General features: G+C 43.9%; 1 protein-coding gene across 1 annotated transcript in view; it reads right to left on the reverse strand.

The window, feature by feature from the left end:
• The window catches only part of DNLZ (DNL-type zinc finger), a 16,216-nt gene extending 1,036 nt beyond the window's left edge, over positions 1 to 15,180 (reverse strand). Inside the window, exons 1-3 of the mRNA XM_085854070.1 lie at positions 15,044 to 15,180; positions 14,667 to 14,814; positions 7,457 to 7,625 (exon numbers count right to left, since the gene is read on the reverse strand). Of these exons, the coding sequence (XP_085710196.1) occupies positions 7,457 to 7,625; positions 14,667 to 14,814; positions 15,044 to 15,152 (426 nt within the window). The 5' untranslated portion in view covers positions 15,153 to 15,180. The remainder of the gene's footprint in view (positions 1 to 7,456; positions 7,626 to 14,666; positions 14,815 to 15,043) is intronic.
• Positions 15,181 to 16,297: the final 1,117 nt, after the last annotated feature.

The raw sequence follows: 16,297 nt of genomic DNA on the forward strand, positions 1-16,297 counted from the left end.
CCTCGCAGAACTGTCTCCAGAGAGTCCTCATAATAGGTGTAGGTGTGTGTGTGTGTGTGTGTGTGTGTGTGTGTGTGTTTTTTATTTTTTTTCCGCTCTTCCCTCCCTCCCCCACAATGCTTTCCATTACTGGTAACGGTCATGGTTGTGGATGAGCCCCCATGGCCTCATTATTTCCATGGTTAGCCAAGTCCTCTGGAATATTAAGCGCTTGGAAAGGGAAGGAATGACAAAGGACAGTATCTTGCTGCATTCATATTTTTTTCAGAATTTGGAGGTTATAGGGGGACAACAAAAGCGCTTCGAGAGGACAAGTCCCATATTTTCACGAAAATAACCCACTCCCTCACCTGGTGTACCCCACACCTGGGGGAAAAAAAAGTGCTCTAGGAAAATTCCAGGCACATGCAACCTGCACATGGGTATAACCTGCACATGGGTATAACCTGCACATGGGTATAACCTGCAAGCCAGCTTTCCACTCCACATGACCACGAGATACGCCATCTCCACTTTTCCAGCAATTGAACCACGGCTTTGTCAAGGGCCAATGAAGACCCTTTTCAAATATAACTGTGGTAAATAACCAACTAACATTAAAATAAATATCTTGAGAAAGGATTGTTGTAATAATTAAAGTTTTCTGTTCTGACGTGTTAAAAACCGGCATCGTTTTGACCGGAAACCATGCTGCTCATTCATTAGAAATACTCTGCAGGCTGTTGAATTTTATATCATTCCACAAAATCTTCCTTACCATTACAAGTCCCTGCCGTACAATGTCAGGGGTGTTCGGTTACCAAGTTTCTTGTGGAGTACTCACCAAGTAGCTTCAGCACTCAAGCAAGCACCCAATTCAAAACTGTGGATGAGGAAAGGCTGGCTTTGGCAAGCGCTAGGCTACCTGCTTGGTAACTGAATGCACCCAGCTATCAGTTCAAGGAAGAAAAAAAATGTAAAAGTTTTACGGACAAATTCAAACTGAAAGTTGACAAAAAAAGTGGGCTGATTTCTGGAGAAGACGACGAGAGTGATGATCATATGGATTGTGATGGACCCACACTTGCAGACTCCGAGCTGCTTCAGCTGCTTCACAGCGACACAAGACAAGGACTTTGAGGACTTTATGGAAGACGGGAAGATGATTTACCAGCACCTTGAATAGCTTTGGAATATATATATATGTGTGTGTGTGTGTGTGTGTGTGTGTGTGTGTGTGTGTGTGTGTGTGTGTGTGTGTGTGTGTGTGTGTGTGTGTGTGTGTGTGTGTGTGTGTGTGTGTGTGTGTGTGTGTGTGTGTGTGTGTGTGTGTGTGTGTGTGTGTGTGTGTGTGTGTGTGTGTGTGTGCCCCGGTTTGAATAGGTATACCATATCCCTTTGTACCGTAAGAGGCGACCAGGTTTGGCATCAGGAAGGGCATCTGGTCATAAAACATTGCCTGAAGAAGAGAACCATGATTGCATGGAGCCCGCAAAAAGCTAACAGGTAAAAATGGCTGTAAAAAGGTTGTTTTAATATATATATATATATATATATATATATATATATATATATATATATATATATATATATATATATTGTTGCGGATTCGCGCCCGCCGGCGTGCGGACGGCCACGTAACTCGAATCGCGGCACGTCGCCCACCGGACGGACAATCCAGTCGTGACCCTCTCGGACTAACGCCGGGAACTAGTCATGGGTGGACCTTTCGGTCTCACCGCGATCGTGCCAATCGGCCCCCGCGTGGGATAGGGTTGCTCGCCAAATTCGACCTACCTAAGTACCCACACGGAGGGTAGACCGGGCGATCGCACCTCGCCGCAGGTCGACTTCGGACACGGGCCACTTTAAGCGACCCGTTCTGTACTATCGGGATAACCGAGCGGTGTTATTCGTCGGCCTCGACGGTTCGATTAATTATCGGGCGTTTTAGCCCACGACCAACCCTTTACGTGAAGCAAGATGGAGATTCAATAAAAGAAAAGACGAAGCGAAGCGGGAAAACAGTTCAACAATAAGCACATTTATTTCGCGATGAACGGAAAGCACACATATACAATTCCACCAAAAGCACATGTAAAAGAAGAAGACAATGCAATATTACACAAAAAGCAAATGCAACAATGCAGATCTATCCGACTACCGGGCACACGGCAACACTTATACAATTTTACTTCACAGACGGCGCCGACAACACATATTCCCAAAGCAAAAGAAAAGAGAACCACCCTCCAGGATGAGGGGGGTAGGCGGGCCTGGGGCCGAGACAGTGTTGGGCCTACCCGTCTGATGATGAGACGCGGAGCGGCGGTGGTGCCTCAACTCCGCGGGCCTCGCGGACAGTGTCTGGTAGGGGGTGGGAAGGGGGCCCCCTTTGTCGCACTATCTCAGCGCGGGGGGAAACAGGAGGGGGTTGCTGATGCTCGGGGGAAGGAGGATATCACCCTGTCTCGGGTCCCGCGGCGAGCGTCTCCTCCTCCACCTCGGTCGCGTTGCTGGCCTCTCCCTGTGCAGCTCCCGGCACCGACGCGAGCACCCCCTCGTCCGCCTTCGCCGCCGTCACCTCTCCACAGCTCAGTCCTCTTCACTCTGACTAGTACCACTTCTTTCCAGCTCCACCGACGACTCTCTTGAACTGCGCACACGTGAACTGCCTTTACTGACGAACGCAGCCGTTTTTATAAGCCCCGTGGCTTCGCTCTTTCACCCTTGACCCTCTGCCTCCGACCCTTCACCTCTCTAACTGCCTCCCCATTGGCCCGAGGAAAAGTGGGCGTGAATGCTTTTTGATCCATGTATTTGCATATAGCGACCGCCCTCCAACGCCCTGGAGGCGGGGCCAAATCGCCCCTCGCTCACCGATTGGACGGAACAAAAGTGGGCGCGAGTCGTTTTTGATCCTTTTTCTGTGGAAAGTCCGTGATGTTTTTGAACACGCTGCTCGGTGCGCGCCCCGCACGAGTCCAGCATCGGTGCCCATGAGTGGCGCGAGATGGTGTGGATGCGATGGTGGCGAGTTGCGACGGTAAAGGTCGTGGCGGTTGTGGTGAAGCGGCGTTGTGGTTGGTGGTTGTTGTTGCGAAGCGGCGTTGTGGTTGGTGGTTGTTGTGAAGCGGCGTTGTGGGACGTGGTTGGTGGTGGTAGTAATGGTGGCTGGTCCAAAATAAAGATAGTAAAAGAAAAACGGCTATCCTGAAGAGTCGCAGCCCGACTGATTGACATTTATTCCCTCTAGACAACGGGTTTGGGCCTAACTACACATATACTTACCGAGATATCTCACCTAAGGGACCTGAATGGTGGTTTGTGAATTTCGTCAACCACAACAATATATATATATATAGGTCAGTAAAATATGCGAAATAATTGATTAAAGATATTACAATTAAACTTGCAAAAAATAAAAGGCTCTTTTTGTATCTCCTTGATAAATGAACTTGGGGGCCCTTCACGGTTATATAGTTTGGTGGTTATATAATTTGGTAAAATACTGTATAACCCAAACATGAGAATATCCCACAGATGGAATTTTTGGAACCAATTTAACGTTTAGCCCAAAGGTTATTTGTGTGAAAATATGGTACTCGGCGGACGGTGGGCCTGGTTTGTGAGTGCAGAGAAATCTCTTCACTTACACAGACTCGGGGTCCACAATTTTTCTTCTCTTCCGAATCAACTTGCGTGATTATATCTCCGTGATAACATCTGGACACTTGTGTACAACCTGAAGATCCGCACGCCCAACAGAAGCGCAGGTGTGGGGAGAAATGGGAGAAGGAAAGAATGCAAGTGGTGGACAGGATCGATACAGAAGGAAACTGTCAGGAAGGAAAAACTGGAAGTTTGGAATGAGGGGGGGGGGGCTTAGGGTGAAGGGATTAACAAGGGGAGAAAAGATCATGGTTTTTGGATTGGGGATGATCTGAGGTGGTGGTGAACAGCGGTCTTGAAGACCTGGAGGGAAGAATGACATTCACGAGAATGTGTAAGAAAAAAGAAAGAAAAAGAAAAGACGAACGAATATGTGGAGGGGAGACTTGATCCTGGATTTTGGAAACTTCACCACAAGAGGATTGATGATGGACTGCGGCACCCTGCAGGAACGGACAAAGAATGGAAAGAGCCTCAAGCTGAGGAAGGTGTGAGGCAGGGACACCAACATAAAGTGGGTAGCAGTATTCCATCAAGCTGCAGAGGAAGGCCTTGGATGTGGATAGGAGGAGTTCAGGTGTGCCAATGAATGATAGTACAACGGAGGATGCCTAGTTGGCGACTGACTGGAGACCAACTTTGCAATGCGGTTTACCCAAGAAATATCATGGCTGATAGTGAGACCCAATAATTTTAGTGATTGAACTTCCTCAAGAGGATTGTTGAGAAGAGGCTCAGCCATTGGTGTTCGAGAGGGAGAGAAGGAAGAGGGAGAGCAGAAACCAAAGCAGTTTCATGTTTGTAAGTCCACAATCTGCAAGCGTCGAACCCATGCCATTCTGAACATTTCATGCTGAACGTGGATCGAGCGTCATGTGAGGACAAAGAGGAAGCGACGGCTGCAATGGCCGCTGGAATAGAATGAGTGTTGGAATACGTCTTCAATGAGCCAACAACTCCTTGTGTCCTCTACACTTTCCCTTAAAATTGATGCTCCTCCTTCAGTAAACCACTTCAACATTTTGTCAACAGCAATCCCAGTCTTCGATCAATCAGCAGTGACTTTTTATACAAAAAAGGATACTCATGTTGTCCACATTCAGATTCCTAATATTGTGCATACAAGGCAATTATTCAGAATGCCCACGAAATTTCTCCTCAATTTCCCTGCCGAGTGTGGAATGAAAAGCAATGTCATAAAGATGATGTTGCTGGTACCCAGATTGCTCTGGGAAGTGACGTCACTTCCCTCAATCTCAGCGGCTGGGTTTGTGTGAAAGACAGATTATAGTGTTGTCTCACGTATAATGTACATGTCTGCATGTGTGCACGACTCGTGTCACAACTCTTCCATGAGTCTTAGAGAGCCTGTAGAAAACACGTGCACGCACGCACACCTTGATACTCACTACTACAACCCACCGGCAACACTAATAATTTGCTAATGGCTCCAATTATTCTCACCTTCTTGTAGAATCGGCAAGGGAAAGTAATTTTCACAAATCTTTAACGAACAGGCTGGTTAGGTCTGATAGTCGAGTGAAAGCAGTTTGGGCAGGAATTTGGAATTTGTTCACGGTGCTGGCGATAACCCGCCTACTCTTCGTGAAAGACCTTTCATGTCCACGGGACACACTGGGAAGATTAATGGGTGCGGAGAAGAATGAGAGCAAGGGGAGAGAAAGGAGGACATGGGTGAACAAGCTGGATGCAAGCTCAAACACAGAGGAGGAAGGGAAAAAAAAAAAATCAGGGATGAAAGAGGAATTTTCAGGGAATGATAAGACAGCCGTTCATCACAATCTCGAGTCATTCCCCATTTACAACCATTAACTTTTTTTAAACCCCCATTAACTTTCCCAATCCCTGCCCTTTCTGGGTTTCTCGGTCTCCCTTCCACTTCTGCGATTGAGAGTTTGCGGCTGTATTCATCCAGTTCACCCAGTGTCTTCTCCTTCCTCTGACATTCTTCCCCACATCCCTTATCCCTCCAGTCTCCTTCGACCCTGCTGGTCGTGTGATCGCCTTCTCCCTCTCTTATGTCCCACGAGCGGGAAAGGAGGGAGGGGAGGGGAGAGGACAATAACCTGGAAAGGAAAGTTGTGCTTTGGGAGGGTAAGTAAGGGTATAAAAGGTCATGAGTATGGATCAGGGATGTTTATTAAATCAAACTAAAACCCAGACCAGACAGCTCAAATGTAAGTATGTTACCTCACCTCTGCACCATCCTATCAGACGTCCAACTTGGACATGAACATCACAATGAATCTCTTCTGCATCGCTGAAGATTCAGTCTGGTCTGGGTTTTAGCCCAATAAGGTTGTACAAAAGCTTGCTCTTCTACAGTATATTAAATAAGCTCTGTCGGTATCGATTGATCGGTGGGCTCATACTGGTATAATCACTAGTAAAAACTCGAGGGGGAGCACTCGGTAGATTGCAAAACCTCCGCCGCCAATACTGCTGGGTCACTTTAGTGAACCTGATGTCCTATTCATTGTAGGTCAAAACGGATCAGACTCTACTGAACCAAGATTGAATAAACTAAACTAGATCGACGTGCATGTAGAAATGCCAAAAAAAAAAAAAATAATAATAAATAAATAAAAAATTTTGAAAAAAAAGTTGCAAAATTTGGTTTTTTTTTTTCTCCAACAATTTTTTTAGGGGGGGATTGGAAATCACTTAAAACAGGTAGAAATGTAAAAAAAAATGCAAATATTTTTCAAATAAAATCGAAATTTAAAAAAAAAAAAAAATTTTTTTTTGGGACCAACTCCAAAATCTAATGGCATGATCCTTGGACCATACCTAATCCCCCCACCAAGTTTGGTCGAAATCCGTCCAGGAGTTTTTCCGTAATACTGTTAACAAACAAACAGACAGGGGTGAAAACAGTAACCTCCGTCCATCTTCGATATATTTATTTATAGCAGGTTTCAAAAATACGCCGTGGACCATTTCATATACGACGTTCACATCATTAACGCCGGGTAATTTTTCAACGTTTCCCACCCCCGCCCCCGCCATGATGCTAACGCTTATTTGACTTCCAACTTCAACTTGTATTAAAAATGATTTTGTTTTAAAGCTCATCGGCACAGGCATGTGTAACTATCGTAGATCGCCGTACCGGTAATCGGCACGGGTTAGCGAAAGCACACCCGATTCATAGAAAATAACCAATTGGCAATTGCTTTAAAAAAAACAGCCACGGGGGCAAAGGAAAATGCAATTGCTTGTACGGTGCTCGGGTGCTGAGGGTTAAAAGTTAAAGTTAAAACAGACTGTACACCTACTTTCTGGTACCTCTTGACGTAATCTGGTCCACTTTTCCAAGTGCAGCCGAGTCCATCAAATAATTTTTTTTATCATGTAAGGTATTTAAAGATTGTAAACACCTTTCTTCAATTTAATGGTGACATACCGATATGTTTTTTTTTATTCCAAGATATTCAACAATCCAATAACGTTATATAGATATGAAAAATGATACCGGTATAACCGGTACATCGACGTATCACCGGACCCTAATATCAAGATGTTCCAGCTGTGCAATTGAGAATTTTTTTTTTTTTTTTTAGAAAGTTAAATATCTAAATGTGCATAAAAGCAAAAAGAACAAGTTTATATTATTTGTGCACCACTCGCGTGAAACTATTCTTATGCTGCATCCCTCGTTTCACCAAGCTGAACTCTGTAATCGACCAATTTTGAAGCAAAAAGGCCGATATCAGGCACAGTTATCATTTCCTATAATAATTCACGAAGTAAACATCACCCAAAAATGCCTCAAACAGCCCACCTTGCAGGTGAATACCAAGTGGTAATGCGTTGGTTCCAATACTCCCAACTTTTCGGCTCCATTGTCTTCGTGCCTTTCACCATCTTTCTCTTCAAAGCCCTTCTTCAAACCTTTGCTTTGATCCGCAGTACCCGAATAAAGCCGCTGGATGGCGTGATGTGCATAACAGCTGTCAGAAATGGAGAGCACGCCAATGTGATGATGAATCACACTCAACTGTCATCAGAATAGTATCCATTTGAGCAGAAATAAGACAATACACGGGGTGCGAGGTCACATTACCCCTACAACCGAAACGGCCTAGCCCAACCATGGTCCATGTTCTATCATCTCGGCCAAATCATGTTGCAGCAAGACTTACTTGGTCACAACCAGCTTACTTTAGCGAGGTCAGAATAAGGTCACAGCCCACTATCACCTTGAAATAAAATTTTAAAATGAATGTTAAACAACTCAAAATACAAGCACGACAAATAAAAAAGCGACTCGTTATATTTTAAAGATAACTCTACTGTATTGTTATGTAGATTGAAATTGTGAGGATTAAAAGGATTTGGCAATTTTTACCTCCGCCACTCGAGGTGGACGGAGGTTATGTTTTCACCCCGGTCTGTCTGTCTGGCTGTGTATGAGCAGAATATCTCAAAAAGTTGTGGACGGATCCAGTCGAGAGTTGGTGGACAAGTTGGGTACATGACAAGGAAGAATTGGTTTGATTTTGGAGAAGGTCCAGAACCGGAAGCAATCATTTTTAAGAGATTCTTCACCTTTGAGAGATGAGGTCAAAAACGATACATAGCACGAAATATCAAAACGTTGTGGACGGGTTGTGTATGTGACAAAGCCGAATTGGTTGTATTTTGGTGAAGATGTGAATCCACATCCAGATATGGGAGTCTTTCTTTATTTCATTAGTGATTCTTCACCATTGAGAGATGAGGGCAAAACTGATGTATATATTTTATATATAGCACTACATTTCAAAAAGTTGTGGACGAGTTGGGTTGGTGACAAGAACAAGCCGATTCGATTTTAGTTTAGGTCCAGATTCAGATCCGTAAACTATCAGTGGGATACAAAACGTAAACTGTTCAGCCTGTCGGAGGTATGCGCTCTACAGAGTGCCGTTCAAGTTTTTTTATGTTTCAAATTTTTTTTTTTTTTTTAAAGATGTCAATTTATTTATTTATTTGTTAAAACAGTTTCAGATCTGTCAAGATCAACAGGATGGAGGCAGAGAATGCGTCGAGTCGTTTAGTCAAAGCATGTTTCCTCAACTGGCTATAACTCGTCAGATTGGTGCTTTGCAAGTAAGGGGTTGGTTGCATCACAAGATGCACCGCCCCTCGGATAGACGTTAAGCTGGCTGCCCGGTCTACTGGAATTAGTTGGGGTGAACGTTAAAGAACCCACGGTGTCTCACGAAGAATAAGTGATCAGGTATCTCGAGCACATGTAACAAATTACAAACGCCTGCCCTAAACATCTCCAGTCGAAGATCAGGTCTGGCCAGTCGGGTTGTGAAATACTTGGGCCAAAAAAAGAATAATAATAATAATAATAATAATAATAATTTCCCTGGGCTACCCAACACGAAGGTGGGATAATTGGGGACGTTAACAGCAGTAAATCATAGTTTCTGTTTTATAAATTTAAAATTCATTCAAAGTGGTTATGAATGAAGGTGGAGGTAGGTCAAGGTGAGGCTAGGGTGGACTGAGGTCATGGTAGCCATGGGCACAATAAACGCTGGATATACAGTGCCGAGAGAACGTCAACACCAGGGGTTCCCAACCTTTTTTACTGGGGTACCATTTCACATGTTCGTGGTCCCACCGAGTACCACTGTACCAAAATTCACCTAAAATAGTGTTTATTTGCGATACAGATACGACAATGGGGAATTAAACAATACTAATGATTCACAACTCTGACATTGAACAATCTGATCTGAACAAAAGAATGATACAGTCAGTACCTATTTGATTGTGTAAAATGTCCAGTCAATGGGATGGTTGAGCCTGCTTCTTGCTCACAAGGTCGATGTCAGGCTTTGTTTTGGATAAAACGCACCGAACATCATGTTAAACATCCAGTAGGGATCTTTGTTTTAAGAATAACGACTGACAATGAGCGAATGAACAGCCGGGGCAGCTAGCTTAGGGTAAGACCCCAACATTCCACACCAGAAGTCCGCAAGATTCATCTCGTCGAACTGATCTCGGGCTGTAGAGTCGTTCTGGAGATCAATCAAGCTTTCCTGCAGTCCTGTTCCAGGTGGCAAATCCAATGCATTCATGCGAAATGGGTTGCGAATCATTTTCAGATCCAGTTCCTTGAGATCCGGAAAATAGGAATTTAATTCCTCATCCAAATAAGCGAGGTGATCTTTTACTAGTTGTATGAACTCCCTTGGGGGATTCTTTTCACGCTTCTGAAAAATATCGGCCGTGCAAGAAAACATGACCACCACTCCCGCTTCGACATTCGTCTTCCACAGACGGAGTTTTTCCTGAAATCCCTTGACCTTGTCTATGGAGTCAATGATAGTCACGCCAGTCGCCTGAAGAGACTTGTTAAGGGCGTTTAACTGAGAGAAAATGTCGACCAAATAAGCCAGGTGCAATGCCCAGTCGGGGTCGTTCAAAGCAGCGATGAAATCGACGGTCTTTGGTTTTCCATCGTTTTCGAAGAATTCCCGAAGCTCAGCTCGCTGTTCAAACACGCGCTCCGCCATATTTCCACGGGATAACCATCTCACCTCAGTGTGGAATAAGAGAACTCCATGGTCGGAGTCGAAATCCTCGCAAAGTTTCTTGAAAAGTCGCGAATTGAGAGCCTGGGATTTCACATGGTTCACAATTTTGATCATGGTTGAGAGAACGTCAGTCAATGACTCGGGGAGCGCCTTGGCTGCGAGTGCGTGGCGGTGGATCGTACAGTGTAGGCCGCGCACTTCAGGAGCAACTGCCTTCACGAGCGTTTGGAAACCTGATCTGTACCCAAACATAGCTGGAGCACCATCTGTAGTACAGCCTTTCAGATCAACCCATGACAGCCCAACTTGATCAAAGACGGAAGACACCTCTTCGAAAATGTCCTTTGCTTTCGTTGTGGTTTTAAGCGGGCGGCAAAATAGTATTTCATCCTTGAACTTGGCTTTATGCACATACCGAACGAGCGCTAACAGTTGGGCACAATTTGTCACGTCAGTTGACTCATCCAATTGCATTGAAAATCTGCTTGGAGATGCCTTGATGTCTGCCACCACCTGGTCACGAATACTGGTTGACATTTCTTCAATGCGCCTCTGAACTGTGTTGTTTGACAACGAAAGAGAATTGAGCTTCTTGGCGCTTTGTTCTCCCAGCATGAGACGTACGATATCCTTTGTGGCGGGAAGGATGAGGCTTTCACCGATGGTGTGAGGTTTTTTTCTGTTCTGCAATTCGCAGTGTAACTAAGTAGGATGCTTTTACAGCTGCCATGGACTGCTGTTGAAAACTGCCGCTGCCATCGAAGCGTGCTCTTTTCATGGCATTTTCCTTCCGATGAAAAAAATCATGGTCCTCGTCGCTGTGTTCAGGATGAACAGAATCAAAATGGCGCTTCAATAGACTTGGCTTCATAGATTGATTGCCGAGAACTTTTCTACAAATCACACACTGTGGAGCTTCGAATTCACCTTTTTGGATGGAAGTGAAGCCTCACTTGAGATAACTCTCCGAATATTTCCGCATTGACGTGATGCTGGTGAACGATAACGGTAACAATAAGCCGGGCAATAAGCAATGATGAGAGTGTGGCGTGTAGAGACAAAATGAATAATAAGACTTGTGCACAATGGCCGATAACAAACAGCTGTCAGTGTACATTTAACATCATGTCAGTGATAACAAACAGTGTCAGTGTACAAAAATTTAATTATTGTGCACAAGCTGCATGAGAGAGAAATAAAAAAAAAAGCACGCTGCCGCGTACCACCGAGAAAGTCCGAATGTACCACCTGTGGTACGCGTACCACAGGTTGGGAACCCCTGGTCTACACCCACTTTTCAAAATTTTCACCATTTGTTGCCTTATATCCTGGAATTGAATTACATTCAATCAGACTTTTTCCACATCGTAACCAACAACTTCCAAATGAAAAACAAATTCCACAAATTTCAGAAAATTAATTAAAAATACAAAACTACAATATCTTTTTTTGACAAGTGTCCCCCCCCCCCACCCACACCCCCTAAGTTGATACTTGGTTGAAGCACCTGTGACAGTAATTCCAGCTGTGAGTCTGTTGGGATAGGTCTCTACCAACTTTGCACACCTTGATTGGGCAATATTTTCCGATTCTTCTGTTCAAAACTGTTCAAGCTCAGTCAAGTTGTGTGGGGAGCGTTGATGGACAGCATTCTTCAAGTCAAGCCACAGATTTTCGATTGGATTTAGCTCGGTGCTCTGACTGGGCCACTCAAGGATATTTATCTTTTTGTTCCTAAGCCACTCCAGTGTAGCTTTTGCCATGTGCTTTGGGTCGTTGTCATGCTGAAAGGTGAACTTCCGTCCCAATTTCAGCTTTCTTTCGGAGGTCAGAAGATTTTTCCTCCAGGATTTTTCTGTATTTTGCTCCATCCATTTTCCCTTCTATCCTGACAAGTGCCCCAGTTACGGCTAATAAGAAACATCCCCATAACATGATGCTGCCATCACCATGCTTCACAGTAGGGATGGTGTTCTTTGGGTGATATGCTGTGTTGTTTTGCCCCAAACATAACTTTGCATTTCAGCCAAAAAGTTCCATCTTGGTTTCGTCAGACCACAAAACTTTTTGCCACAAGACTTCATAATGTCGGGAGTGGTTTTTTTTGCATTCCTCAAACGGGACACAAGGGAGGCTTTTTTGAGTTTTGGCTTCCTTCTTGCCACCCTACTATGCAGGCCAGACTTGTGGAGTGTTTGGGATATTGTTGGCACATGCACACAGTGACCAGTCTTTGCCATCATGTAGTCATGTAGCTCTTTCAAAGTTGCCATTGACCTCTCGGTGGCCTCTCTGATCAGTCTCCTCCTTGCTTGGTCATCCAGTTTGGAGGGACAGCCTGATCCAGGCAGGGTCTTGGTGGAACCGTATGCCTTCCATTTCTTAATGATAGTCTTGATTGTGCTCCAAGGGATATTCCAGGTCTTTGTAATATTTTCATACTCATCCCCCCCCGATCTGTGCCTCTCCACAACATTATCCTGAAGGGTCTTTTGAAAGCTCCTTGGTCACCATGGTTGAGTCTTTGCTGTGAAATGCTCTACTCAACAGAGGAAACGCCAATTTTATTCTGAAATAATCAGCATCATGACAATTTAACACAGGTGGAGGCAAATTAACTTGGTGTGTGATTATTTTTTTAAGGTAATTGGTTGCATCTGAGTTAATTTAAATTTGGTATTATATGGGGGGGGGGGGGGGACACTTATCCAAACAAGTCATTCTAGTTTTATATTTTTAATTATTTTTCTGAAATTTGTGGAATTTGTTTTTCACTTGGAAGTTGTGAGTTATGACGTGTTAATAAAGTTGGAAAAAGTGTGATTCAATGCAATTTAATTACAGGCTATAATAAGGCAACAAAAGGTGAAAATGTGAAAGGGAGAGTAGAATTTATAGGCACTGTAAATTAAAAAAAAAAAAATTCTGTCTGTCCATCATGGAATCGGCCCCACCGGTAGTATCCCCATGATATTGCATACCGTTGGAACCCTCTTGGAAAATGGAGGTGCAAGAAAACATATTCAAACATACAGGGGAGGGGGTTCAGGGTAGGGGAGAAAGACCCCAATTCTATCTGAAAATGTGTCTAGTATAGCACCAGCCGGTGGTAGGCAGGATTACAAAACATATTCTTACATCTAAACTCTAAATTCCTTCCGCACAATGTGCGGATACGTCTACAAGTACACTGTAAAGTTAGCCATGTCCCTCGTGACTTACACAGGTACACTGTAGAGTTATCCATGTCCCTCGTGACTTACACAGGTACACTGTAAAGTTAGCCATGTCGCTCGTGACTTACACAGGTACACTGTAAAGTTAGCCATGTCCCTCGTGACTTACACAGGTACACTGTAAAGTTAGCCATGTCGCTCGTGACTTACACAGGTACACTGTAAAGTTATCCGTGCTCCTCGTGACTTACACAGGTACACTGTAAAGTTATCCGTGCTCCTCGTGACTTACACAGGTACACTGTAAAGTTAGCCATGTCGCTCGTGACTTACACAGGTACACTGTAAAGTTATCCGTGCTCCTCGTGACTTACACAGGTACACTGTAGAGTTAGCCATGTTCCTCGTCACTTACACAGGTACACTGTAAAGTTAGCCATGTTCCTCGTGACTTACACAGGTACACTGTAAAGTTAGCCATGTTCCTCGTGACTTACACAGGTACACTGTAAAGTTATCCGTGCTCCTCGTGACTTACACAGGTACACTGTAGAGTTAGCCATGTTCCTCGTGACTTACACAGGTACACTGTAAGGTTAGCCATGTTCCTCGTGACTTGCAGAGGTACACTGTAAAGGTAGCCATGTCCGTCGTGACTTTCACAGGTACACTGTTGAGTTAGCCGTGCTCCACGTGACTTACACAGGTACACTGTAGAGTTAGCCATGTTCCTCGTGACTTACACAGGTACACTGTAAAGTTATCCATGTTCCTCGTGACTTACACAGGTACACTGTAAAGTTATCCATGTTCCTCGTGACTTACACAGGTACACTGTAAAGTTAGCCATGTTCCTCGTGACTTACACAGGTACACTGTAAAGGTAGCCATGTTCCTCGTGACTTACACAGGTACACTGTAAAGGTAGCCATGTTCCTCGTGACTTACACAGGTACACTGTAAAGTTATCCATGCTCCTCGTGACTTACACAGGTACACTGTAAAGTTATCCATGCTCCTCATGACTTACACAGGTACACTGTAAAGTTATCCATGCTCCTCGTGACTTACACAGGTACACTGTAAAGTTATCCGTGTTCCTCATGACTTACACAGGTACACTGTAAAGTTATCCATGTTCCTCGTGACTTACACAGGTACACTGTAAAGTTATCCGTGTTCCTCATGACTTACACAGGTACACTGTAAAGTTATCCATGCTCCTCATGACTTACACAGGTACACTGTAAAGTTATCCATGCTCCTCGTGACTTACACAGGTACACCGTATTTAGGTGTGCTCTCCGTGACAGACTCCATCCACAACCTCCTTGTAAAGTAAACCGTTGGCTGCCATGAAGGTTCGGTGTGCGTGGGTCCACGGAGCAAAACTCGCCACCATTCGCAGCGTATCCGCCGCAGACCTGAACGGTGGAGGACCCGAGAGGTACATAGAATCCAGCAGCCCTCTTACTTATACACAACCACAACTGTTCGATTCGACTTCCCCATCCAACAACCCCTCTAATAATGAAATATAACAAGCAATAACACAACAATCAAAAATCACGTGCTCGAGTACTGCACATAAACGCGACACGTCACATCCTATCCTTAAAAACGAGAATAATTTCGATATAACCGACAAATTACTGCGGGATATTCTCATTTCAAGCTCCGTATCAACAAGTACCGACGTATTCAGTCCGCATATTTTACCAACATGCGCAGTACTCGCACACTTCGACACAATTAACCACATTGGTTCACTTAACGCCACCCGAGTGAGATTATAATGGAAATGGGGAAACTCAACCTTCAAAATTATTATGGTCCTTGCGACCAACGTTCTGGTTATACACCATCTAAAAGATAACCGGATGTTTTTGGACTATAATCATAATTTTCGCAATCGCAAGATGAAATAATAAAACAAACAGAGAAAACTTCGCAGATTGCATGAACAAGAAGATATTGAAATTCAAAGACAAGCGCACATAAGTTATGGTGCTTGCGACCAATGTTCTGGTTATACACCGTCTAAAAGATAATCGGATTTTTTTTTTTTTTGGCCGATAAATCAGAATTTGCCACAATCACAAGATACGATAATAAAACGAAGAAAACTTCACAGATTACAATGGCAGCGAGATATTGAAATACTAATACAAACACACACACACACACACATACGAGGCACGGTCCTTGCGACCAACGTTTTGGTTATACACCGTCTAAACGATAATCCGATGTTTTTTTGCCTATTCGCAATCACAAGATAATATAATAAAACAGAGGAAACTTCGCCGATGACATTGACAACGCGATATTGAAAGACTACAGACAAACGTGCAACAATGGAGTCCCTTCAGTAAAATACGTATACAGTTGTAACAGGCCTCCTTTTATCTCGTCGACGTCAGAATTTTTTTACACTTGCGTCACAAATATGTTGGAAATTATTTATTTTACTCAATTTTATTCATTGAAAACGTTATTCCATGGAAACCTTCCTTTTTCTCTCGGCGTTTTCGAGCGTTGGTGGAGTGCTGGGTGTGTGTTCCATTACCCCAATCAGCCGGCTATCGCTCCCCGAGCGAGCCGTTCCTTAGCAACCGTTTCAATGGAGTGCTTAAGCCTCTTGGCGAGCACTCCACTCTCTGATTACTCATGGATCACACCCCTGTAGTCCGTGCTTTACTTCATAAACACACTTTATGATGACACTCAACAGTAATGGCAAAAGCAGTGTTGTATTTCCTGACGGGGACGCGAATGGGCGGTGTATAATCATAGATATAGAAATATATATATATATATATACATATATATATCTTCAGTGTACACACTTATTTTCGGTATGGTATTTTTTATATATTTATATATAGTACAAAGCCGCGTTTGTGT

Source organism: Eptatretus burgeri, chromosome 14 (assembly GCF_056783735.1).
Source record: "Eptatretus burgeri isolate ZD-2024b chromosome 14, Ebu_testis_v1, whole genome shotgun sequence".
NCBI lineage: Eukaryota > Metazoa > Chordata > Myxini > Myxiniformes > Myxinidae > Eptatretus > Eptatretus burgeri.